Source organism: Apteryx mantelli, chromosome 9, assembly GCF_036417845.1.
Source record: "Apteryx mantelli isolate bAptMan1 chromosome 9, bAptMan1.hap1, whole genome shotgun sequence".
Classification (NCBI taxonomy): Eukaryota; Metazoa; Chordata; class Aves; order Apterygiformes; family Apterygidae; genus Apteryx; species Apteryx mantelli.
The window spans coordinates 19,042,174-19,068,499 of NC_089986.1; the positions used below are offsets into that span (position 1 = coordinate 19,042,174).

General features: G+C 38.6%; 1 protein-coding gene across 1 annotated transcript; it reads right to left on the reverse strand.

Annotated features, from left to right (window-relative positions):
- Positions 1 to 203: 203 nt before the first annotated feature.
- Positions 204 to 25,387, reverse strand: ATP1B3 (ATPase Na+/K+ transporting subunit beta 3). The gene is made up of 7 exons (XM_067301873.1): positions 25,099 to 25,387; positions 16,686 to 16,814; positions 11,952 to 12,059; positions 10,135 to 10,322; positions 9,392 to 9,442; positions 4,435 to 4,521; positions 204 to 1,343 (listed from the first exon to the last, which is right to left on the reverse strand). The coding sequence occupies exons 1-7, from the start codon at positions 25,205 to 25,207 to the stop codon at positions 1,173 to 1,175; spliced, it is 843 nt and encodes a 280-aa protein (XP_067157974.1). The 5' UTR covers positions 25,208 to 25,387; the 3' UTR covers positions 204 to 1,172.
- Positions 25,388 to 26,326: the final 939 nt, after the last annotated feature.

Genomic DNA, 26,326 nt, shown 5'->3' on the forward strand with positions numbered 1-26,326 from the left:
AGGCAGGGCATTAAGACCTCAGAACTGATATTGAACTTAATCATCCCCCTCATTTGTCTCCAACTCAATAGCCTAAGTTTTCTATAAAGCAGTTGGTAAGGCCAACTTTCTAAAGGGCAGACGAGGAAACGCACAGAAAATCCAAGACGAAAGAATGGAAGAAAATACCAAGGATTTAAAATGATGCAAGGAAACAGAGCATATAAATTAAACATAGAAATGTTTAATCAAGACAATTCTTATTTACTTTTCAACAGAGTTTCTTCAGGAACTTGTTTTATTGGAAAACGAAAGCCTATTCCCACAATAGCAAGGCCGCTTCTTTCAAGCAGCCCTGTTGTACAACTGTTACCAGGACTCTAAACCATTTTAATTGCCTTATATTGATATTTCTGAACTAGAAAGTTTTAAAATATTGTATAGATTTTATTTGTGCTCCACATATCGCAAGCAATTAACAACACAATAAAAGATTCAATTCCTCAGCTAGAATACCAAACTCTATACCAAGTATTACATGTACACAATACTTGCACAGTGACAAGCACAAGAAAGTACTAGTTGAGCACTTACTTTCAGAAATCCATACCAGTTCTTAAAATCCATTTTAATTCTCCCACCCCACCCAGTCTAGGATTTAAGGCATCTCCACACAGCCATCCACCCACCCGCCCACTCCCATACACACAGTTTATGTGGAGGTGTTTACTCTTTCAAAAAAATCACTATGTCAGTCAGGTACCATTTATTATTTATCCCTATAACTGTGTCAGCATTGAGATATGACAGTTAAACCAGTGTTAAATCAATACAATATTTACATAGCACAGCACATTAAGCTTGAGACACTCACTTGGGGGATAAAACCACATTTTAGAACAGGACAAAGATCACCATTATTATGTGTTTGAAAACAGCTATTTACAGGTCCCTAAAATGACATAACTATAGTCTGTACACTGTTCCAATGGGGCAGGCAGAAGCATGATAGGCATTTATTTTGAGGGATTTTAAACATATGATTTGGAAGCATATTATTTATGCTACCCTGAACGCCATATACCACCTGAACATTCTCCAAAGTGGTCTCGTATCCTAGAATGGCATGTCCAGCTGATACAAAACAGACAACACAATGTTTACTTTGTGCAGAATTTTTTTTTTTACTCCTGCTATTCAGTCATCTGAACTTTGAAGGCAATTCGTCCCAGAAACTTGTCACGGTCATCTTCATTTTTTAAATTAGGTGAGCCCAGGATCTTACACTCAATTGTCATTTCTTCTTTGGTACTGTTGGAGTTAATTGCTAGTTGAACAGCCACTAGAGGCTGTAAATAGTGAGCCTAGTAAACAGAAAAATGGGGAAAATATTTGAGATGCCAGAGTAAGTGACCTGAATATAACAATTAACATGAACAATTAACATTTAATCCATCAGAACACTGTCCAGAAAAAGCTAATTAAGATCCAACCTTTCAAAGACCAATCTGACTCAGGTAAGACATTTTTTCCCCCCAAAGTTGGATAATCAGGTATACATTCTTCCTATCATTTCCTAACCGATGCAGTCAATAAAACTGAACAGTCACAGACAGGATTTCCAAGAGGCATATGCTTTTACCTCTTCCTATTACACTGGGTCTATTCTCCAATTTCCTAGACACCTCGACTGAAACAGCCTCTGAAACTACGTTCTGCTTCCCTACTCATTACATTGCCTCTTTTGTTTTTTTAAATCTGTTATAGGACGTATCTTTTCTAATATGCTGTTTTAAGTGTGGTTTGGTTTTTTTTTTTTTTGGTCAACAACAGCACACTACGACAAATATTAGTAAATCAGCTTTTCTTTCATCCTATCCCATTTAGAACCGGGTAGTTCTAAACAGTAAAATTTCATAGAAGCTAGTAGACTAAAAGATGACACAGCAACATTCTACAATTGTTAGCATTAAATTTTAACTGAACAAAACTTTGAGTTAGTTCTTTTCATTAACTTTAGAGACTCCTTGTTTCTGTTATTTTCAGGGTAAGAAAAAAAAAAGATCAAAAGCAAAGAAAGCACTCTAGAACACCCAAATTCTTGTTTACAAAGAATGGTGGCATGGAAGCAGATGTACTTAAGTCTTTAAATGTGAAGGATTGATAAGAACTACACTGATATAACTACTTCGCTTGGATGGAGGGTGGCTCTACTGGAGCAGAACTTTATTTGTGCCCCCCATAAATTTCAATCTGGAGGAAAAAATGCAGCTAGGCAAGGCTGTCCTCAAAATTTTCAAGTCAACAGCAACACCACATTTGAGACAGTAACCAAGTTTTCTAACGATTAGAAAATAAAGTGTGTGCTCAGAGAAATCTTCTCATCTCCAAGACTTTAAATAGGTGCAGAAATTTCTATGGTATTTTGAAGACAGATTGGAGTAAAATGGCCTTTTACACAATATAAAAGGGATAAAAATATTCAACATCCTTATTAAGCAGTAGAGATCATTTTAAAAAAGGAAACAATCATTAAGGTCAGGGAGTTGGGTTCAGTGCACTGAGAGTGGCAAAAGGCAAACAACCTTTCTGGGCAGCAAAACTGCATTGATTAGTACTTTCATGGCTCCCACCTTCACACCTGCACAGCAAGATTAGTTTTATTCTCTTAACTCCTTTACACAATAAAGTAATTCAACAATTCTACAAAGATGTAATACAGAAAATATTTGTGGTATAGCCAAGAAATCAATCCAGTCTCTTGAGACCTAATGGAATACCTTAACCTCTCAAAATTCTTCCTGTTGCCTTCTTTTTCCACAATATACCAATGTTATGAGAATTGAGCCTCACATAAACAAGAATCCCTCAGGTAAACCTCAGCCCCTATCTCACACAACAAAGTGAATGTGAAAAGACCCAGATCCAAAAACTCCAAAAAAGAATATCAGTTTATTTAAAAAAAAACAAAACACTTAATTAGCTAAGTCAGGTAAGGAATAGCATTGAGTTTTGCCTGACTTCAGTACTCTCCTTTCATAGACTTACCTTTCCCATAGAAGCACTAAGGGATTTTGTCAGCAAAGGTCTTTGTACCCACCTGTACAGACTTCCTCCTGACATCTCAAGGTCTACTGATGCTGTATTTTGTGTTTCTTAGAGAAGCAGTGCCCTCTTTCTTTCTCCGTTCTTTCCCAAGAGGGGATAGTGTATGTACCGACTCTGCCTTTTGGAACTGGAGGTTGACAGATCCCAAACATGGCTCCAGGCCCTTTTTATTAGACAAATCAACTCCTAAAGAGTTGTACTGAATTGCCCTTCAGAATAAAATTGCCAAAGATGAACCTCATCTGAACACAATTAGTTTACAAGATACAGCACGTCCTCTAAGTTTTTCAGATTATAAGCAAGTTAACTGTCCCAAGGACATCCTGTTTTGAAATGTAGTCCTCTCAGCATAAAAATGCTAGAGGCCTCTCTGGTTTGAGTATTCACTAACATAACTGTGGAGATGTCAACCACTTGGTAACAAAATAGAAGAGACAGAACTACAGACAAATAACATAAAAGCGGATGCTAAAGAATAACAAACACCTTCCTGATTGTGGTAAGCTATGTAAAGACATGAGCTGCTGCAAATAACTAGAGTACACTAGAAAGATAATGGAATAACGAACAATTTAACAATGTAATAGAAAAATCATTTGGGGGAATGACAACTAATATGGTCTACTACGGACCTTACATATTTATGCTGAAAAAGTATTATCTTAGTAGTGAATGATGAAGTTGTTTATTAACTAAGAATGAATAACTCAGTCTGTAAGAGGTGAAACTATTTTAGATTTGATAGAAAGTAAGGACTTTTTGTATGTAGTTATCACAGGTTGATTCAAAAAACCCAAAAAAACATACATATATATATATAGCTAATAAATATATCAGCTATCTCAAAATGCTTCTTCACAAAACAGAGTGAATAGTAAACAAGTCTGCAGAGCTACAAAGATGTATAACCAACAGTGGAAAAAACATATTGAATTATAAACTTCATAGCCTGAACATAAACCCCAAGGATTAACTACTAGAAACTGTATTGTAAACAGAAGAACCAGCTTAGTTTTTTTGTGTTCCTCTGCACTCAACAACAATCTATATATATAATATGTATCAGTGACCATAAAAGAGCATACTCCCTAAATACTGCTAGTATACAGCCTTTTCTTCATTAAGATAGTGATGCCCAATTTACTTCCTGTCTGCAAAAGCATATCTTTAATCTTATCAAGCACTATGAAGCTTCTGCATTTAAAATATTCCTCATGAGTATCTCATTGCAAATTTCAGACTTTATTGTCAGTCTGATATTAGTAGTAGTAAATGCAAAAAGAAACTAAACACTTACAAAGAAACTAAACACTTACAAAATGAAGACCATTGTTAAGACATACTTACATGCAAGCTTTTCCCATAGTATGGAAAGTACATTAAGTCAATCAAACCTCCAGGAGGAAAATAATTTATCTGAACTGTGCCTTCTTCCTATGATTGGAAATAACAAAATTTATAGTTAACATCTACCTGCATAAAAGAAAATAATAATACCGAAAGCTGAATTATAACTCAATGATAAAGTGCAAGATCCCTAAAAAAAGGTAATTGAGCTCCAAAGTATTAGAATAGCTTCCAGAAGAGATTAATTTTTGGGAAAAAGTTACATGCTGCACACATCTGCTACAGTAAAGAAGCTTATTAACAGTAATATGTAAATTAGTAATCAAGTCAAGACAGCTTGCATTTAAGTTTCCCTTACCAGTCAAAGGAAACGGGGCAGGGGGAAAACATACTCATTGCAATGAATAATTCATTTCAACAAAAAAGCATAAAGAAGCTAAAATCCCCCAAATCCACAAGCAAGCCTGCATATTTTGGTGAAGCAACAGCAAATCCGTATTTTACTTAAAGATGAACTTCTGTTTAAAGCCAAATTTTTAATATTCTCAGGTTTTGCAACAATACAACCCTAGCCTTTCATGACCCTAGCTCTCTCCCTGCAATGGTGTACCATTTCTAATCTGTTAAACAAGTTCTTGAAATAAGGTTACCTAGAAGGAAACCCACGTTTAAAATGGTGATGGTGCTAAAGTTTCTGTGCACCATCAACGCCCAGAAGGAACAATGTATATATGCATTCCTTTTCATTAGACTTTCCCCTACGATCCCAAATCTAGTAGCAAAAACAAGCTCCATCACCTGCAAAGTCGCTGCATAATTTCTGACTTAAGTAGTCAGCCAACAGGACATTACAAATGAGACTGAGCTGTCCCAGACTCAGGCTGTCACTATGATAGCATATGGACACATCGCCATACATACAGTATTCTCCAGGACTGCGTATCCTGCCAGGACAGCAAACTACGACAGATTCAAGCCACTAGGAAATGGCCACATCTAAAAGTGACTTTCTATGATAGGTAAACATTTACCAAGATAAAGTAAGAGAAACCACAAAAACAAAATCCCCCCAAAACACTAAGTACGATCTTCAGAACATCCCTGCTTGTTCAGTGTATTTCACAAGTTCAAAGTGCATTAGTAACTTTGTTTTTTTCCCTATATTACCTTAAAAAATATCAACAATTTAAAAAAGATACACTACAAAATTCAGAAAAATCCTGCAGGAATAGAACTGAGCTAAGAGGCACACAAGAGCAGAGAAGTAAACCACAGACCAAGAATCCCCTCCTCCCCCTCTAAGAACATACCATATGATGTTTAGGATAAGACCATGTTCTCACTACTTTGAAGTCTAAATTGCTGCAATTCTCCAGTATATGTTTATTAAATATTTTGGACCTTGAGTTATCAAATTTAATTAAGTAGAATTGTGATGCATTGCACTATTATCCTCTATTTTAATTACAGCTCATGCAGCCGAAAATAGTCATTATGCAAATAAAATTCTGAAATTATGGTTAAAAAAAATCAAAATACAGAATAATATAGGAAAGATAAACAGGAGTAGAGCTTTCTGGAGTAGTTACACGTGATGCATGCATGCAATCATAAATGTAAACATTAGGCTATCAATAAAGTACCAGAGGTACTCAGACATGCAACTGCCTCTCTCATGCAAATGCTGTGATTTTTTTTGCAGCTAGCGTCATTAATATCCCTACACAATTTTTTAAAAAATAAGCAAGCTGCATTTGCTGGCGACCTTTAAGACCCAATCCATTTGTGCCATTTTTTTCTGCCTACTATTGACAACTTCCACAAAGAGTTGCAGGCAGTCAGCAAATCTACAAATCAGACCACTTAGTTGGACAGATAAAGATGCACTTCTACTTCACTCGCAGAGGCTTTATTAAGATTGTATCTTAGAAAGAAGAATTTCCAGATTTAAAATAAAGTACAAGGACCCAAGGAAAGAATTTGGGTTACATGCTTGTAAGACTGTTTCGTAATCATTTGAGAAGAAGTGTTATCAGTCACATACATCTGTTTAGGCTCACTGCTCAGTTTAAAGAAAATCAACTGAAATAAGATAAAGAGCAATATCAGCTAACAGAACCTGTAAGGTGTTTGATCCTTCTTTCACAAAGACCAAGGTAAATTGGTTATGCTGACAATGGCAAGGAAAGTAGTCTTATCCACACAGTCATTCTTCATTCTTGTAAGTTAGAAAAAGATACCTAATACAAAGTCAAGACAATCTCTAAACAGCAGAAATACAGATAGTTTGGAATTAAGATTATTCGTCCTTTCTATAGTTTAAAAAAACCCCAAAACATATATGCAGTGCTTTCCCTTGCACCAAATCTGCTGATGTTTCAGTAAATGTAGTTTTAACATGAAAGAATGCTACTGCAAGATGTTCCAATGAACACAAGACTAGGTATTTCCATCTCAGAACTGACGATCTAGAATGCTGATTGTCAGACTTCTTGGAAGCACAATTCATTTAAGCTTGTTTCTCCTTGTGAGATCCTTAAGTCTAGAGCAGGTCAGTTCCTCTAGTGCGCAGGAGCAAGAACCAGCTGTGATTAGTGTCTGACATTGCAAACACTCACTTTCCTGCTCTACAGAAACTACCGTGATGACAGCTCGAGACCACTACGGAGTGCTAGTATCCTAAAGAATCAAAGAAATACTGATGGAATTGGAAACAAGGACACATGAGATGATATAAAGGCACAGCATAACCCTTTAAGTAAAAAAAAAAAAAAAAAAGCCTCAGGTGACAAAAAATAATTTTCAGTCAGTAAGGGATACAGGTAGAAAGAAGGAGAAATTCTGTAAAAACGAAGCATAGACAGGAAGAAGAAAATGATAATTGCTAATGCTGATTCTTCACTTTGGTCTCTACAGAGAAGGTTGAATTCTAACCAATACTTAGGCTTTCATAAACAGGTAAATCAGGACAGGCTAGAGTAAGAATAAGCTTAAGATAAAATAGATGCATTCAAGGCAGCAAAGTCTGACAAAAATTTTCCCTGGAAGTCACTGAAGAACTATCAAGTAATCTTTGATCCTTTAGCAATAATCTTAAAATAAAAACATTATACTTGTGTAGATCAGAGAGATTTCTACCCAGAGAATGTAAAAAGTAGTATTTACTTAAAGAAAGAGAATGCAAGAAAATAAATACCAATCATTTAACATTCAAATAATTTATCTGAAAATATTTTAAAGGGCAAAAATTGCAAAAACAAAACAAAACAAAAAACCCCCCCTCAAAGTTGTTACCAAATTCACTTTTTTTTGCTAATGAACTCAGCTTAGAGGATAAGGAAAAGGAATGTCTGTGATTTGTTTAGTGTAGCTTTTAACACTGTCTCACAGGACATCCATATAAGAAAACTGAAGAGATATGAACTGGGATTAGCATCAATATTTTATAAATCACTTAAGCGTTAGTACTCAACACATCCCTTGCAGAATAAGGTGGCATTTCAGGTGGAGATAAAGATGACTCTCCTGGGCCTGGTTCTATTCAGTATTTTCAATAAGGACTTAGATGTAAGAAAAAGTTCATTAATAAACAACACCAAGCCATAAGTAGTTGAAAACACTTTGGAGAACTGGATCCCATTAAAATGATCTGACAAATTACAGAGAGGGGCCAAAAACAGCAACATGAAATTCAAAGCCCTGAACTTCAAGGAATGTATAAATACAGACTGCGAAATAACTAAAAGGAAGGATAAAGGAGTAAAGTGACGACAACAACAAGTCCAGGTAACAGTATTACAAATGACAATTTCATCTTGGAAGATATTCTTTCTTTAATTGTGATGACAGAGATGGAAAAATTCTAACCATCATTAACAATGCCTCAGCTAGAGACAAACTGTGCCCTGCTTGGAATACCATGTTACAAAAAACGATAGACTGGGGAAAAAAAAAAAAAAAAGACTAGTAAGAGTAGAAAGAACTTAATTGCTTTATTCTAGAGAAACAAATCATTCCTTCAACAGAACATTTTGTAAAATCAGATACAAAAAAGTCAGTCTCAACTACTGAGAGAAGTAATCACCTTAACTTGCAACAGGCTGCCACAGAGAGATTAAAACTGTCGAAGAATCCACAAAAATCTAGTATTAAAATTAATGCCTACCACAGACAGGCGGTCCTAAGTGTTCCTGACTTCATCCTAGATATTTGCCTAGTTAATCTCCTAAAATTCCCCAGCCTACCTACCATTTTTATGGAAGTCGCCTCAAGCTAAAAGCCATGACTCCGTCCCTTGCTCAAGCTAGCAACTTACCAAGTTTTTCACTGCTCCCCAAGCAGACTAGGAAAAAAGTGCAGAAGTCAAAGTAATTGTTATAGCTGTCATAAACATTCTTTTCAAATCAACTGCTACACAATAAATATGTATAGATTTGCTGTTATTATAAATTGTTTATAATTGATTTGAGGACAATATTTACTTGAACAGTTAACATTAGTTTTCACACTTTCTCTTACCCATCATTTATAAAATTGTCTAAGGTGCACTTGCAGCATGGAGAGAAAAATAAAAATATAGGTTATGAAATGCGAAAACAAAACATAACTTACACAAAATTAAAAAAAATAATAATATGAGCACAGGTTACATGTATGTTTTTTCCTCAACTCTGTAGCAGGTCAGGAAGCTCAAATACATCTTAAAGCTACTAAAGATGGAAGAACAAAAAAGGACAGTATTTTAAAAACTACACTGAAGAAGTTAAGCACACTAAAATTAAACTAGACATATAGTGAGATGAAAACAGGAAACAGAAAAGGTAAAAAATAAAGTTTAAAAAGTTTTAGAGAAAGGAAGAAAGTGAAGTAAGCGTTCTGATCCAGTATTTACATTTACTTTTCATCTTAACCATGAGGAAAATTAACTGCACACTTATTTATTGCATTCAGAACTGACCTTAGATGAACACTGTATATATGGTTCTCCTTCAGGCTTTAATCCAATTATCTAAAGGAGAGAAAGAAAAAATATTTATAGATGTTCTTCCCCCTTCCAGTTTTACAGACTGAATTCACATTTTTTCCTCACTTAATATGACGGACTTTGTACAGGCAGCAAATCTGTCGAGAGCCATTTTTATGAAACACAATTTTAGACTAGAATGAAAATTTAAAGCATTTTTAAGTTAAAGCTCAAATAGTTACAATGGCTACACCAAGGAGTATCTTCTTATTTCAAATTAAGCATGTAACATTAATGTATAACATCTATGAAAAGTGATATATTTATTCATACAGTATAGTTTTCATCACCTTAAACAGTTTAAATGTTACAGAATGTATTAAATTCTAATTGTATTTCTATAATGTAGATATGAAATAAAATGTACTTTTATCTACAGAATGTTTTGAAATCAGCTACATAGAGCCATAAGCAAAGAGCATTCTACTGTTGAAAACAGGGTCTTCAGGTATCTTGATGTGACTGACCAAAGCCAATAGAAATCTCACTTTATTTTACTCTGTGAAACACACGAATTGCTACACATTTCAGTAAATTACACTATTCCAGAAACGGGCATATCTTGAGAAGCAAACTGAACACACATTTCAGTCTTTTCCTACAGTGATTCTTCATACAGTGCTAGTCTGGAAAGCTTGTTCTAAAACTGAAAAAATAAAATACAAGTATGCACTTACTCTATTCATTTTCACAAGCACACATGGAGTTCCTCTTGAATAGCCAAAGGTCTTATCCTCCTTTCCAGAGCACTGCCCAAGCTCAGAGAGATTAAATCGACATGCCTTTTTAACAGCCTCATCATTCTGATCAAAAACCTTTCCTGGTGTGCAGTCTATGTTTTGGGCTTGTTTTGAATCATCATATGCTATGAAACATAGAAATGGTTGTAAAAAATCAATGGTGTAAAGCATACATGCAGGCAAATATAGAGAAGCCTATGTAAACACCTAGTCAAGAGTTGTTACTTGTCTAGAATTTTTCTTTAAAGGACTGTTTTCAGAGCATTAGGGATCTTATTTCCCTCTTAAACACTGTTACTTTTCCAAAGCCTAACAAAAAGTTCTACTATATGTGAATGAAAGAAGACAGATTAGTACAAGAGAAATAATACAGTCCTACTTTTAAAATCGTACCAATAATCACAACTTTATTAGTTTCTGTAAATAATTTTAAATTTATAATGTGTTAAAATATAAACAGAGTTCTTACCTGGAAACTAAGCTATAAGCATGTTTTCCCTTTGTGTGTTTCTTTTTATTTTTTAATAAACAAACAGGAAAACTTAAAGTATTAACAGATAGTATTAACTTGTCTCTCATCTATATCAGGTAGTATAACGGATGTTATGCTGACATTCCGAATCATTTTCCTATTTCTTTAATTTCACACATCTATGGCTCTAGAAACTGCTAACACTTTCTAGAACAAAAGAAAGTATGCAAAAGATGATCTATTCACATTTAATGCATTTTATGTCTGCTTAGCTGTAGGAAGAAATAAAAAAATTGCAAAAAGGGTAATGAAAGGTTCATCCTCAATGTGAGAGCCCCAAACCCATTTAAGTGCAGGAGAGGCAGGTGATCACAAAGTGTAGCACGCCTCCTGGGAGCTCTCCTCGGAGCTCTGAAAGAAACGGCTGCTCGCGGAGAGGAGGCACCCAAACCACAGGCACTCGATCCACGCAGCTTCCAGCAGAGCTTCTGGCGCTAACAAAGCAACTCGTAAACAAAGATGAGATGCTACAGAACCACTTTAATTCTGACTTATAACTTCTGAGAGGTTACGCTTACTAATATTTTTGCTCAATTTCTACATTTATAGATTAAGTATACATGCATGCAAATACATAAAATAACATACGTGTTAAGTGATTTTGCTGTCCTTCCATCTGCCCTTTGCTACCTTTTCTCTAACTTCAACTTTTTAATATTTCCGTCTGTAAGGACTGTGTATTAGGGTGATAATGAATAAAATGCTGTTAATTTATTCTTTGTGTGCCTCATTTTTAAACATGCAAACACTCGAATTTTTAAGACTAAAGGATTATCTATTATTCAGGTAGCAAGCCTTTTGGATAAAGTCTGATCAGTCAAATCTTGATAAATGTTGACTCCAAATACATGGCTTCTGTAATTTTACATTGAATTCTCTTGGCCTACATAATTCCTACTTCTTGTAGTATCTACACCAACACATTACCAGAACACTTGACTAGGACTCAAAACTCCCCCTATTTTATGCACTCCACGGTTCCTCATGCTCAATTTCCTGCCTGTAAAATACACGTAGATACTTACCTTTTTATGTAAAGCATACTTTGAGATCCACCATTGAAAAGTGCTATAAAGTATTTATAAGAATAGACTTATCTAGAGCAAGCCTAAACTTGCAACAATTTTATTTAGCGATTAGTCACTAAATGCATAAAAGGAAACTAATGTACTCAGTAGTAAGACTGCTGAATTATCTGGGCAGTTTTAAATAACTTACTTACTTTCAAGAAATTGTCTAAGTGTAGAAACATATTCTGCATATGATTGGGAGTCACTCTTGTTAAAGTAAAATTCCAGTGCAGTGTCTGGCTTTGGTGAAATCATAAGTCCTTAAAAAGAAAAAGTACAAGTAAAAGACTGAACTCTTCTTCTCAGCTCCACTCTAACCTACTCTAAATTATATTCATAAATTGAAAAGTATCTATCTATAAAGAAATATCAGTGTTTTCCCTATACCCCACAGTACTGCTAGCAGTTTGTGTTTAAAGACAGTTATTAAAATCTACATTACTCTACATGAATTAAGACTTAAACTTAATCCAACATATAACTGTAATTCACAAACCAAACCCAATGGATTAGGAATAGCAAAATAAGCAACTTAATCACTTTCAATGGAAGTACTTTACTGATTCACTTTGCATTTTCCACATTCAGCAGATCAAACTAAAAAGAAAAAGAACAACTCCCCCCCCCCAATCCTCAAGTTAAAGTTATGCTTCAAATCGTTAGGCAATACTGATTGAGGCTATGATCATTTTAATCTCAGAGGAACCCACAAATAACAAAGTATTTTTTTTAATCTTATAATGCATAAAGATGGCTTGAAAGATTTTCCAATCAAAACAAAAGAAGTTTGTTGTTCCTTTCCTCCTTCTCCACATACAGAAAGTTTAGATCGCATCTGTTTCATGGAAAATACAAGCGAATGTATTGAACCACTTGACGCGTATCTCTTTGTAGGGGTATGCCGTGGGGAGCACAGTCAGGCCCTGGTAAGCACGAAGATTCTTAACAAGCAGCTGGCACCACACAATAAAACACGCAGGTGGCACAGAGCAGCGCTGCTGGCTCCCCAGGCTGCTGCGCTTGGCGCCTACGGCTGGGCCCGCTCGGCTTCTGGCTGAGGGTCACTGGAACAGCAACAATCTACAGACAGGGAGCCAGGGCTAGCAAGAGAAATGAGGACACACGGATTACTGAATACTGAACCTAGCCTTGTGTTGGAGGGTGAAAGAGGTAGGCACTGACATGTGCGCCCTAGATGGACGAGAGGAACTGTCCTTCCCGGAATAAGGGCAAAGAAAGGTAGGGAGTTGAATCTTAGGGATTTTTTGCAGCATGTGAAAGCTATGTGAGGAGTTAACGAAGGCATACTCTCCGCAAATACATAAGACTTGTCACTACCAATGATACCTAATACTACTATTACTCATCACAAGTCAAGTGGCAGAAAAACAGCACTACACCACCACAAGTTGCAAAAGATATTTTTAATCTACTCAAACAAAGGACATACGATTGCTTTAGGCACACTACTTTCCTTAAGACAACTCTTATTTAATATAAACTAACTTGCATGGATGAAAAAAACACAGTTGTGGCTAACAATTCAGTCTCTGCATCCTATTTCTTCAATTGCAGCCAAGATCTGAGACTGCAGTTCCACAGAAAATCATTCATGTTTTCTATCATATTGGTTTTCTTCTAGGTTAGAGTACTGAAATGGTTTGATCAATTAAAAATTTGGCACAAGGAAGAAGTGCAACTGCAGCAGCCAGTAATTATATCAGCTTAGGATGCCATGTAGCCTTCTATCCTCTGGCAAATCAAATTAAAACTAGATTAACAAGTGGATAAGAGTATAAGGCAGAAAACAAAACTTATCTCCACAAATTAAAAAAAATCAGGCCTTCTTTATACAAAATAAACATTGAAGAAAATAAGACTATAGTGGGAAGAGAAAGTCAGAGAAGTGGTCTTAATGTGGTATTTTTAATACCATAGTTATTCAATCACAGTAAGCTTTTGGAAAGCATATAGAAAGTGCAATTAAGCAACCCAGGTCTATTAAAGACTCACCTACAGAAATGACTAAGTCTCTCACGCGAAGGCAGAAATTACTTCAAATACTTTGCAGAAGGGATATAAGTAAGGTATACACTAAAAATTTATCATAGACAAACACCTTATAGATTATAAATATATATGTAATTTTAATGCATTTTTTACTCTACTTTTTCTGTAGGATTTCCAACAAATCACAAATTCTCCTTTTTGCATTAGCAGCAGTTAAAATTATTTCCAGGCAAGCCACAACTATATACCTATGTGACTTGAAATCCAAACAAAACTAGAAATCCCCCTTTTGGCTACAAATTACTTTGCATCATCACAGTCATCTTTTGACCTCCATACTGAATTGGGATTCAGCAAAATATAAGACAACTAGCAACAGGACTGAAAAGTCACTGAAGGGGTTTTACACACTGAGGGGTGGAGGGGAAGGGCTTATTACCTTCTATAGATCAATACTCTGAAGGAAGGACTTAGATGTTGTTTTGCAAAATGTATATGACAGACAAAAGTAAACTAGTCATAAATGAATGAGACAGTAATTTGAGGAGATTTTTTGTTTTTGGGGAACTTCAGAAACATACAAATCCTAAGGGGAAGGGCCTGCACTAATTCCAGTGCATCCCAGTCTGCCTAGAGACTATGGTGGAAATTCTGCAGTAAAAGCTATTTTAAGAAGGACTGATACATAGACCATGGGGGATTCAGGATTTGGGGCCTACCAGAGTAATAGAATTAGCAGCTTCAACACAGGATTACATCTTGTATTGTAGCAGAGATTACATTATCCTACAATTCCAAAAGGGGATTAAAAAAAAAAGTTTAAAATTATTCTGGATTTGATTGATTTGATTGATACAATTACATCCCAGTGCACACAGCCAGTCAAATATCAATTATCAGTTATAAAATATATCAACCTGTGAGATTTCCAAATACATTTAACAGAAGAGTAAAACCTTTGACCTATGCCATCCAGGTTTTGCGTGTAATTTTTTTTTTTTTAAATATAAATTAAAGTTTTACAGCCAGGAACATGACATGTTTCACTGCAAGTGAAAAATGACACAGTTAAGGAGAAACATAGAAACAGAGATAAGCAATTATATTATCTTTAATTACTCAGATATAAATTATCTTTTAATAAAAAAATTAAATCCAAAAATGTTTTAGGAATTCCTAATTAAAAACTAATTGTGGTATATGCACTTTTTTTTTTAAACAAACATCCTTTATGACTGTTATTTCAGAACCAAAGTATGAAAATTAATACCCTGAACCCATACTGCTTTATACACTACCAAGATTTTGACTACCCCAACAGAAATGGTCAAAAAGCTACCTTTTTTCTACTAAGCAGGGATTCCCCCTGCCCTTTTTCAAGCATTCAGCTCACCCTTTAGCTTTAAAAACTGGTAAGAATCCTCAAAAATCCCTCATAGTAAGAGAGCATCTGTTAGAGATGACCCAAATGGCACGTAAAAACAAATTATGCTTGGAATCCAAAGACATTTGTCACATTTGGCCAACTGCAATTCCATCACACACACATTACCATTTCATCTTGAGTATTGATACAGTGGCAAGATGCTCATTAATATCATGGGTTTGGAGTTTCAAAAAAAAAAAAAAAAAAAAGGTATTTTCAAAAATGTCATCCAACTTTCACCAAAATACTAATATTGCATAGCCATTCTAAGTTTTTGTTTTGTTTTGTTTTTACAGGAGATGCATAAATTTGGTCCCTAAGCCAAGTTATTGTAAAATCTGAGAGATTTTATAAAACTTTCAGGTGTTCCAATCATTTAAATTGCATATATAAATCAAATACACATTCTCCAGAAACAGTATCTAGAAAACACTGATCTTTGGTGTATTTAAAGTGTGCAGAGGCAGCTTCTAAATCTTTCAGAGCTCAAATCCTTACTTTTTTCCAATATGCAGATACAGTAAAAGCCTATAATGATAGATTCTTGCTTGATGCATTTAAGCCAATCTTATTTAAATAATAATAATAAAAAAATCACTATTCATTTTTATTTGTGCAAAGTTAGTTTTCTGTCACGTTTAGCTCCTTGAACCAGCCCACTGTGGGACTGGACAAGCATGAGCACAAAGGAAGCAGTAGCTCAGGAAGCAAGACAGTGCTTTCAGTGGCAGTTACATGTTACACTGACTTAGCTTCACCATAAAACTACAACCTCTCTCTTCTGTGACTCCCTAAATAATAGGTCACCGACCTCTGGAATCCACAGAGGTTTCACATAGGTTGCAAGCTATTTAGTACTAAAATTAAAACTCTGGAAATGCCTTCGTAGCATAGCCTTTACATGGTTCTGAGTAGATTATCCCCAAACACAGCCTTCCTGTACTTCAAAGTAACAAATACTAATCACAGGTGGCATTCAGTCTGATCCACTAGGACTGGTTTGAAGTATCTGAGTACACTCTGGAACAAAAGAAAGTTTTCATCTTACTAACCACTATATCTTATGACCTAATATTGCATGATTTTTAACTGCAAAACAAAACCTAATTTTAACTTCTGCTCAGTTCTGTTGTAAAATGATAATCCCACTTTTACAACAATGTATTGTACTGACATGCAGAGAAACTTGCAGTCTAAATACACAACAAAATTCAACTCCAGAGAACTTAAGAGACAACCAGCACTGGTTAGTACCTATGCAAAAAAGCTACTAACTGCTTTTATGCTATAAATCCACATACCTTGCCTCATACCAATTTGTCCTTTGAAACTTGGTAAGTAATTGAATAATAATCAATGGTTTCTATAGGTAGTTTTTATTTCAAACAAGTTCTCAAAGAAGTATTAGCTGTTAAACCAGAACCAGATTTATGAAAAAATAAATAGTTACCTGGACTAGCAATTCGGTCACGATATTTTGGAATATCACTGCTCAGTGTCTGAAGCATAACCCACATTGTGAATGTGAAGAGTGCTGCCAGGAAGCCATAAAATACCAGATAGAATAGTAAGATCAAACCTGTAAAGAAAAACTAAAATTATTATTTTAGTTTCAACAGATTCTAATGTCTATTTTGAAAATCAAAACTGGAAACAAGCGATACAGTGTTTGTTTTTCTTAGTCTCTCGCCACCCTAGTTAGTTATAAATTAATACAACTCTAACATATGCATTTATTGCAAAGTGGATAGATAATACTGTGTGCAAAAAGAACTTCTTTTCATACATTCTGGCTCTAAAAAATTTAGAGAGTAAGATCTGGCATTTGGGCATCTTTACTTTTGAACGAGAAACATTAAAAGGCGCTCATGGAGCTACATAACAAAGCTGATCAAGACAACTAAGCAAGCCATTAGGGAAAGTTTCACATGTTTAAGGAAATCCCATGTTTGTATCAGGAAAGGAAGGGGTGATGGGGAAGAACAAGTAACCGGGTTAATAGATAAAATTGTTGCACTGGATCAAGAACAAGTAGTAGAGACTGACTGGTGCTTTAATAATATACCCGATATTTGAGACAACTCCACACACAGCATTCATTCACACATGCTTCCTGTTACAAGTGATGTCTCAAGGCGAAAATGCTTTCTGCTGCACATTTCTGAACTCAAATCAAGCTTTCTGTTCAGCCTGACCAAAAGCCTTCACCTAAAACATCCACCTGCTTTACAAATCTACCTCAGGGATCCAGTAACATGCCTGGAATTCACCAGTTATATCCATGTTACTGGCCTCTACTTGACAACTGCTTAAGGAAGAGCTCCTCAGAGCTGGAGGAAATAGCCTCAAGAAAAGAGTCTGTCACCGTAACTTTGCCTATGCTGTACCTCTCTGACAGTAAGCGGTGACAAACTCCTAAGTAAGACCACTGCTTAGAAAAATGGACAGAAAACTCATCATGATGATGTGTTTCTATTTATTTCCTTGTTCTCCCCCACCCCCCTTTTTTCATTATATGTGCATACACAGCATCACATACAAGTTGCTTATTGAAAAGACAAGATAACGGACATATCAAAGTGAAAAATCTGACATTCTAGATGATACAGACTCAGATCAGCTGAAGTGATTTTCAAAGAACTTTCTGCCCTTATTCTCAGAAATATGATGCATAACCCTCACTTAAAAGCCTTTTAAAATTTGGGAGAGCTAGCTTATTTTAAGAACCAAGTTTTCAACCAAGTTTTAGTATTCTCGCATCATTTGCTTTTTGACCATGATGGACTCACATTAGCATATCTCATTAAACATTAAAAAGCTAATAGCACTATGTTTCGTTACATTAACTTGATTTTGTTTTCAGACTTTCTGAGAATACATAGTAATAATTACTATCGCATTACTTTCTAAATTTTGGTTTACCTGGAGACAGCTTCCAACTTGAGATGAAGCATTTATATTATCTGGATGAAGACTTCATAAAAGACACTTAAGATTCTGCAGAAATTGTTTTATTAATTGAGTATATATAATACTACCCAAAAAGAGCAAGCAATTTTGTTTTAAGACAAGACTGATCACTTGAGACTTACAAACGCATTCATCTTTTCAAAAAGAATGGGAGCTACAGAGGTATTTAGCAGTTTAGATGCTTACACAGGTGCTTAAACTACAGAAAACCTCTCAAAAGTTGTTTCATTCGAAAACATAACTGAAGGAGGATGCAAATTCACTTTTTACATAATTTTCTTTGTCAGCCATAAGGCTGTTTTCAGGAAGCTGAAGAGATTGGACTAAGATGAAGAAAAGCATCAAAATCATTACCCAACATCCCACCACTGATGCTTCATTATGAGAGACTCAAGTGCAGTATTCTTTACCAAAAGCAAACATGATTCAGTAACCTAATGATGAGTACTGTCCACTGGGAGATGATGAAAGGAAGCCCAAGTTCTGGCTGCCGTCCCAGAAAATAGTCTTCCATTTTGCACTGAAGTATTTTCTAGTGTATTACAGCCAGGTGGTTCCCAAACTGTTATTATTGTATCATAAGTTGTCTGCAGTACTCCGCTGAACATTACCGGGTGTTGGTTTGGTTTTAGTTTTCAGTTTCACATGTTAAGAAGGTTGTTTAGCTATCTGTAATAAGTCTGGAAGTGACCAGCTATTTAAGATTCATTTGGGAACCACTGGTTCGCAACATACAACACAATGATTAGAAGTTATATAACAAAGCACCTGAAACAACACAAGAACAGACTCATTTTATAATAAAAAGACAGCTATACATCTATTATAAACTATTTATAGTGCTATTTAGAAGCGGAAAAAACGTATAAAATAAGAGGTAGAAGTCTTAGTCAACAAAGTCATTATGAAAGCTTCACCTGTATTTTGGACACCAGCAATTTGCTTTACTTGTAAGCTTACAATTGCTTTAACTGGATCCAAAAGAGACAGTGATCCTCCAAATAATACACAATGTATTTTTTTAATAACAACAAAATATTTGCTCGGTTCTCATTTTGATCCCTAGAAATTAATCAGTTCTTGAATACACCTTCATCAAGCCAAGTAAAAAGCCTGCTTCCTGTTAAGTGACCAAGACATTCATCAGTATCTTAGTTCCAATGGAACAGAAGAAAGCTTGACATTTAAGACAAGGCAAGACAAGAGCCTTTTGTGGGAACTAGCCTAAAAGCAAAAAAGTCAGGGAAACTTTCTTCATTGAACTCCAGAAAGATGCTGCCTAATTTCAATAAATAAATAAATAAATAGGTGCTCCCAGAGCCTGAGTGGGAACACCAACACTGGAGAGAAAACAGAGGGACCCCAATTAATGCCTGAGCACCGTGACTGACTCCATGATGGAGATCAGTGTGAACACTCCTTTAGGGAGTCTCTGTCCCCCCAGCGACATAGCTACTAAGGGTGCAGCAGTAAAAAGGCCAGAAAGATCCTGTTTCTATTCACAGCCCTGAAAACTCTACTGACTTCCCCCACTCCAGAAAAGCACCAATGTTTTTTTTTAATCATTAGCTTTTTTAATATAGCTGCTAAGTGCACTGCACAACACTGCTCACTAGACCAAACTGCCCCGTTTAACACTACTCTGCCACATTAAAGAAGGGGGGAGAAGGGGGAAGGGAAATCACTGCAACTTCCAGTGGCCCCAAACTGAGTAAGCTGCTCTTTGTGAGGCTATTAGTATTAATTATCCCAAGCTAATCACAGGGAACAAGCCATAACCTGTCAAGAAGCTCTGCCAGAATAACTTCACATAATGCTGGACTTCTTGTCAGGAAACAAAATCTACCTAAGTAACAGTGGAAGACTATCCTGCACATTTACCCCAAGGAAAGCACAGCTACCACAGCCAACATGCAACTCATGCCATTGTTTGAAGGATTACTGTGCACAACCTTTTGCTGCACCAAACCCTTGAAGTCTCTCACTCTAACACAAACTATCACACAAAGGAAACTGTCAAACAAAAATTCTGCATTACAATGTACCTCTTATATCTGTTTTTTTTTCTTTTGGCAGAGTCCGCAGTAACCAAGTACCCTGCATAGCCTGACAACACTGAACAGCAACAACCAAACGTGGAAAACTGATGTTTCTGAACCAACACGTTGGCACCATAATTAGTTAGAGTTCATTTGCAGGAATCAAAACACTCACTTCTCTACTATAAAAAATAGAATTTCTGACTCTGGTGAAAACATTAAATGCAAGGTATCAAGTATCTGGCCATGCTCTCCATGAAGAATATGAGCTTTTCAAACTTTACATGGCAAAAATGATAAAAAGCAGGTAAATCTGGCATGAGCTTTTATATATATACACATACAGATACATAGATGATATATATAAACACTCTCACAACGCATACGCAAGTGGCTATTCAACATTACCCGCAACAATGAAAACGAAATGCTGTCTTTATGGTGTGCTGGATTACATGCTGCATTGATCCCATCACCTGCACGATCACCCTTCTTCAGTAACTTGAACTAGTGGAATCTAACTATGTAAGTAATGTTACTAGTGACTACCACCAATGCCAGCAACATCAAGAACGCCTTTCGGTCCACCTGCAGCCAGACTGCTTTGCTTTGAGCTAACATAACCATACCTATTAGATAAGCACTAATCATGTTTCAACTTTACTCCCTTGACACTTGTGAATTTTTTCCAATTTTGGGGGTTGGAGAGCTAGGAAGAGGAAGAGAGAGAAAAGGAAGACTTCAGGAAGAAAGAAAACTTCTGTCCTATGTTGCAGAGTTTATTTCACAATAAACCTGGGATCTGCATATAACATGGCTGAACAGGGGCCAAAAATGTTAAATGCAGTACTTGAAAAGAAGCACAAGAGCCAGTCCTTAGTGCCATGATTAAGCATTATTAAGAAACAAACAAACAAAAAAACAAAAAATCTCCACCCTCACTATTCCGTTAGAGCTTACTGGCACCTGCAACAGGAAAAAGAAAAAGCAAAGCCTTCTTTCTTCAAAAGTACCTGTGTCATTGGAAAAAAAGCATTCTACTGATTTCTCAAATATTCATTTCTTATGATACGCAGCATCATAGAAAAGTTTAGTAAGATTTTGACTGCAGTCATATTCCTAGCTGCACAGGAATTTTTAAATGTTACTGTCCATCTGCCACAATACAAAAAAAGCACTGTGTCTCTTTCTGATTCACAGCTTGGCTCTAGATGCGTAAGTGCTTCTACTGCAAAGGCAGACAGTGATACCAGAATGTTTAACTTCCTACCACCTGTGAAGAAAGCTAAATCGCAGCAAATCTTGCTTAAACCAATGTCTGAGCAGATAAAGAATGCAGAAAAATCAAGTCAGAAAAGCAGTTAAAACTTTGACAGCACTGTACACCCCATTAAGCACTCAGTCAAAACAATACTAAACAAAAACAAAACTGGATCTTTTGTTACAGAGACTGACAAGAGTATATATCCATCGACATGGTAGAAAGCTTTCCTAAAAAATGAGGGCTTTTTTTACTTTGTTTTTTTTTAAATCAAGCACATATTTGTGCGCTAAAGCATATAACTAAGCATTCAAGAGAATGTTCAGTAGGTCTGAATCTATATGCAGTCCAAGACAAAGTCATCTCTACCTTGAACACCCTGACATGACTAGCTTTACATAAAAACTTAAACAAGCTTTCCAGCATCTAGTGGGACCGTGAATCAAGTATTGCTGGACTCTGTATATTGTCTATTTCTTTCTTTTTTTCCCCACAACTTTTAACTTTTTGTTAAAAGACTTTGCTGTCTATATTGTACAGATTTTACAAAAAAATTCAAAAACACATCTGAGTGTGCAGTGAGCATCACATTACAATACTTTCATAACGATCTCAGTGTTCTTGCTGTAATTCTAGTGAGGCATAGCACCTTGCAATTATAGCTAGAACAGTATGCTAATCTTCCTCCTCTTTTTTTTTTTTCTGTAGGAAAGACCTACATGGCAGTAATCCCAGGTTCTTTTTTCTTTGCCCTACCTGATTACACCCTGCGTGAAACCCCCAGACTGCTCCTCCTTTTTCCTTCTATGAGGGTTATTAGCCCCACTTATGCCTTGTTGCTGAGAACACCACAAACTCAAGTCATTTAGAGTTTTCTTCCAATACTTTCTATATCTTTAATACATTTGATTATGCCAGACAATTCAAAGTGTAATAATAATTTTTTTCCTATTGTATTACCCAATTTAATGACACCATTAATACAGTTTGAAAACTACTACATCTGGATACCAATTTGTGAGAGATTCAAATTGAATCATCACTCACGAGTCTGCAAAGTAAAAATCTCTAGTCATTTCTTAAAGCAAGGGAAGACGCAGTACAGCATTTTACCAAACTGTTTCCAAAAGGCCACAAACCTCCACTATGTGATACGTGAGCACAAGGCAAAACAGGAGCTGCTTGTGTTTGATCTTATTATAAATCCTGGTTTAGAAGTGGCAGAGAAAGATAAGCACTCCAAAGCCATGGCACTCAGATTCATAGAGAACCACTGCCTCGTGGTTATAATTTAGATAAGCCTCTAAGACAACCTCAGACTACAGGCAAACATAGAGGAACTGCAAGTAGTTATTTATCAATTTCTCTCCTGCTTCTATCTTATTTCTGTGAGGAAGCTAAGGCAAGAGAAATACACAGGGAAGAACTAGAGCCAACTGACTCCTTATCATGCTGCTCCTGGAGATGCCACAGCTCAGCACACAGGCAACCAGAGCTCTCTTGCACCTCTCTACCTTTCAAAATGGAGACAGGCAACAGAAAAGGAACAATAGTTAGTGAGACCGCTCTAAACTCACATCACTGCTGCAAGGGCAGAAGTGAGACCAAACCCTGCACATTCTCCAGTTAATGAAATTATAAGCTTATAAGTAAAGCATATGCTTTTGAAAAAAACAGATAAGCACTGAACCCTCCCCAAAGAGTCAAAAAGTATGATTTCCTTTATATATGCAAGTAAATAAATTAAATAAGCACAGTGCATTAAGCATGAAAAGCTAGAACAAATAACCTTAATCTGCTAAAAATACACTGACAATTTACAGTGCTGTTGAGTAGTCATCTCTTAACATCAAGGGTAAAGAAAATACAAATAATTAACCACACACCAATCACTTAAATCACTGAAGAAAACTAACTGATGAAGTAAAATTATTCAAACTGTTATCTAATTCTATATATAGTTTGACATGGAAAAGTATCTTTTATCAAGTGAGTTGGCTGTAAAACAACATAGCAAATCAATTACCAGCTAAGTTAGTCATATTGATTTCGAGGGTTATCTACCGACTAGTAACATTGTAAGTGATTCACACTACCAGATAGGTTTAAACAGAGAGAGTTGTTTTAACATCATTTTCTTAAAAGTTACAAAATATTTCTAATGTGCCCACTGTGTCTGTGCATTCACGACACAAAAGGATTTCTGTGATCCATACACCCATTCATCCAACCCACACACTTCAGGAAACCTGCCTGTACAGAAAAACCACTAGACAACAGCATAGTGGAAATTTCCTCTCCTTTGCTATTCAACTGGCAGAGTAGCTTGTAAACTCTTATTTCCATCTGAATGGAGGAGAACTCATGTCAGAGCTAGGGCCCTCTCTTGATAGACGGGAAGACATTGGCACCGCAAAGAAAGCACACCCCGTGCACAGTCTGCTTAAGGCTCCTCCTCACTATTTCAACATTAGTATTCACTGAGATTGTGTCAAGGCCAAAGATGTATTGGCTTGTTCTTTTACGCCATGCTGAGATTCTTATTGGTTTTGTAAGCACAACTATTAAGTATCCCAACTATATCCAAGTTTTGGGAGGAGACACAGCATTTTCTGAAGTCAGTAAATATGTCCCACGAGGACTGGAGAAACATCCTAATATTAAGCATTTATACAACTGTTTAATAGGAGAACACATACCCAGAAAATCCAAATATTTTTATTGGAAGTAAAAAGATTATGATAGCACGCTTCCCAGCTCAGAGAGAAGCAAAGGGAAGACTACCTGAAAGCAGGAAAATAAACAGCGCCTTTACAAGCTTTATTGGAGAGGACCTTCGTTTAAGAGCTCCATTTTAAAACGTAAGCGCCCAGGAGCCCTAACGGGGAATGGATCGCACGACGCCGCACGGGGATCATCCGCCTGCAGACCATCGGGAAGGGCAGCTCCCGAACTTGCGCGCTGCTTTTGCCCCGGCTCCGACCGGAGCTAATGGCTAGCAGCACAAAGGCAACGCGCTCTCATTCATTCCCGGTCTCCTGCGACGCTGGAGGCAGCGGGGCCGCCGAGGAGCGGAGGGCGCGGGGCGCCCGCACGGACACGCGGGAAGCGGGCGCGAGCGGAGCGGGCCGGAAGCCGTCACGGCGGCCGCTGCAGCCCCCCGCGGCCCCCCGCGGCCCGCGCGGGGAGGAGCCTGCGGGCCCGTCTGCGGCATTTGCGTACTGAGGCGGGCGGGTGAGTCAGCTCGGGACGCGCTCCCAGAAACTCCCCTTCCCCGCCACCCCCCCGCGCCGGCCCCCACCTGCTGCGGGGGCGCCTCGGCCCCCTCCCCGCGGCGGGCAGCGCCGCAGGGGGCCGCCCGCGCCCCCCCCGCCCTGCCTCCGCCCCGCCCGCTGTCACGGCCCGCGCTATTTTTAGACGCGCGGGCGGCGGCGGTTGTAACGGTAACCAAGGCGCGCGCCGCGTGCTGCGGCCTCGCGCGCCGCCTCACCTGGCCGCCGCGGCCCTCCGCGCCCCCGCGGGGGCCCCGCCGCCCTCCCCCCTCCCCTCCCCTCCGCCCCGCAGCCGGCCCCGCCGCCGCGGCAGCCCCTTACCCCAGCTCTTGGCCGTGCGCCCCAGGAACTCGCCGCTGCGGGGGTTGTACACGAACTGCCGCCACTCGGCCACGCTCTGGCGGAAGGGCTTCTTCTCCTCCTTGGACATGGCGAGGGGAGCAAGGCGGCCGCGTCCCGACCCCGGCGGTGGAGCCTCCTAGGCAGAGAAAGCCGCCGCGAGCGCCCGCTCCCAACCACTAAGTAACTGTGCCCGCGGCGCCCGGCGGGAGAGCGGAGCGAGGACCAGTCACGCAGGGACCGTCCCTCCCCACCTCCGCGGCGAGGCGGGACTCGCAGCGGCATCACTCCGCCGCCGACAGCCAATCGCGGCCCGCCGCGCGCGCGCCCGCCCGCCCCCTGGCGGCCAGCGGCGGCGCCCCGCCGCGGGGCTGCGGCGCGCGGCCCGGCCTGTGCCCCGCGCGCGTGCGTGTGCGGCGGCCGTTGGGGCGCGCGCGCCGGCGACGGTTGGGGCGCGCGCCTGCGGCGGCCGTTGGGGCGCGCAGCGGGCGCAGGGCAGGGCGCTGCCCGCCGCGGGCCGGGCTCAGGCGTTGCGGCGGCCGCCTCCGCGGAGGGAAATCGTCCCTCAGATCGCGCCTCGGCGGCACCTGCGGCCCCCGGCCCTGCCCAGCCTCCCGCGGTGGCGGACCAGCGCGCACCCTCCGCCCGCCGGGGGCCGCCCCCGCTCCCGCCGCCTTGGGCCCCTCGGCCCCGGCCCCCGCAGGCTGCGGCGGAGCGGGCGCCGCTGCCCGGGCGCACACACATACACACACACACGCCCTGGGGACCGGCGCGGCCCAGGCCTGCGGCCCGGCGCCAGCGGCGGTTTACGTGCGGGTGATGCCCGGCTGCTCTCCTGGTCGCCTCGCGGCTGAGTGGGTGCTGCAATTGCGTTTCATGGTGTTGAACTGATGCCAGAGTGCCGCTGGGGGATGAGAGATGCTTCTCTGCAAGCAGTGTTACTCGGGCACAACTACCTTAGAAAAGAAATCAAGAAAGGTTAGCCAAGTACCACTCACATCTTGGTACTTTAAGTATGCCATAATGCCAAAACCTTTGGTAAAAGAGCATGTATCTGTAAATATGATATAAAGGAGGTATTGATAGCATGACTTCTTTCAGTACAAGACCTCAAAAACTCGTTCCATCTCATGTTCCTAAAGGTCAAAGAAAGAACAGCAGAAAAAATAAGTATTTCCATTTCTCATCTAAAAGCAGAGGGACGGACTCC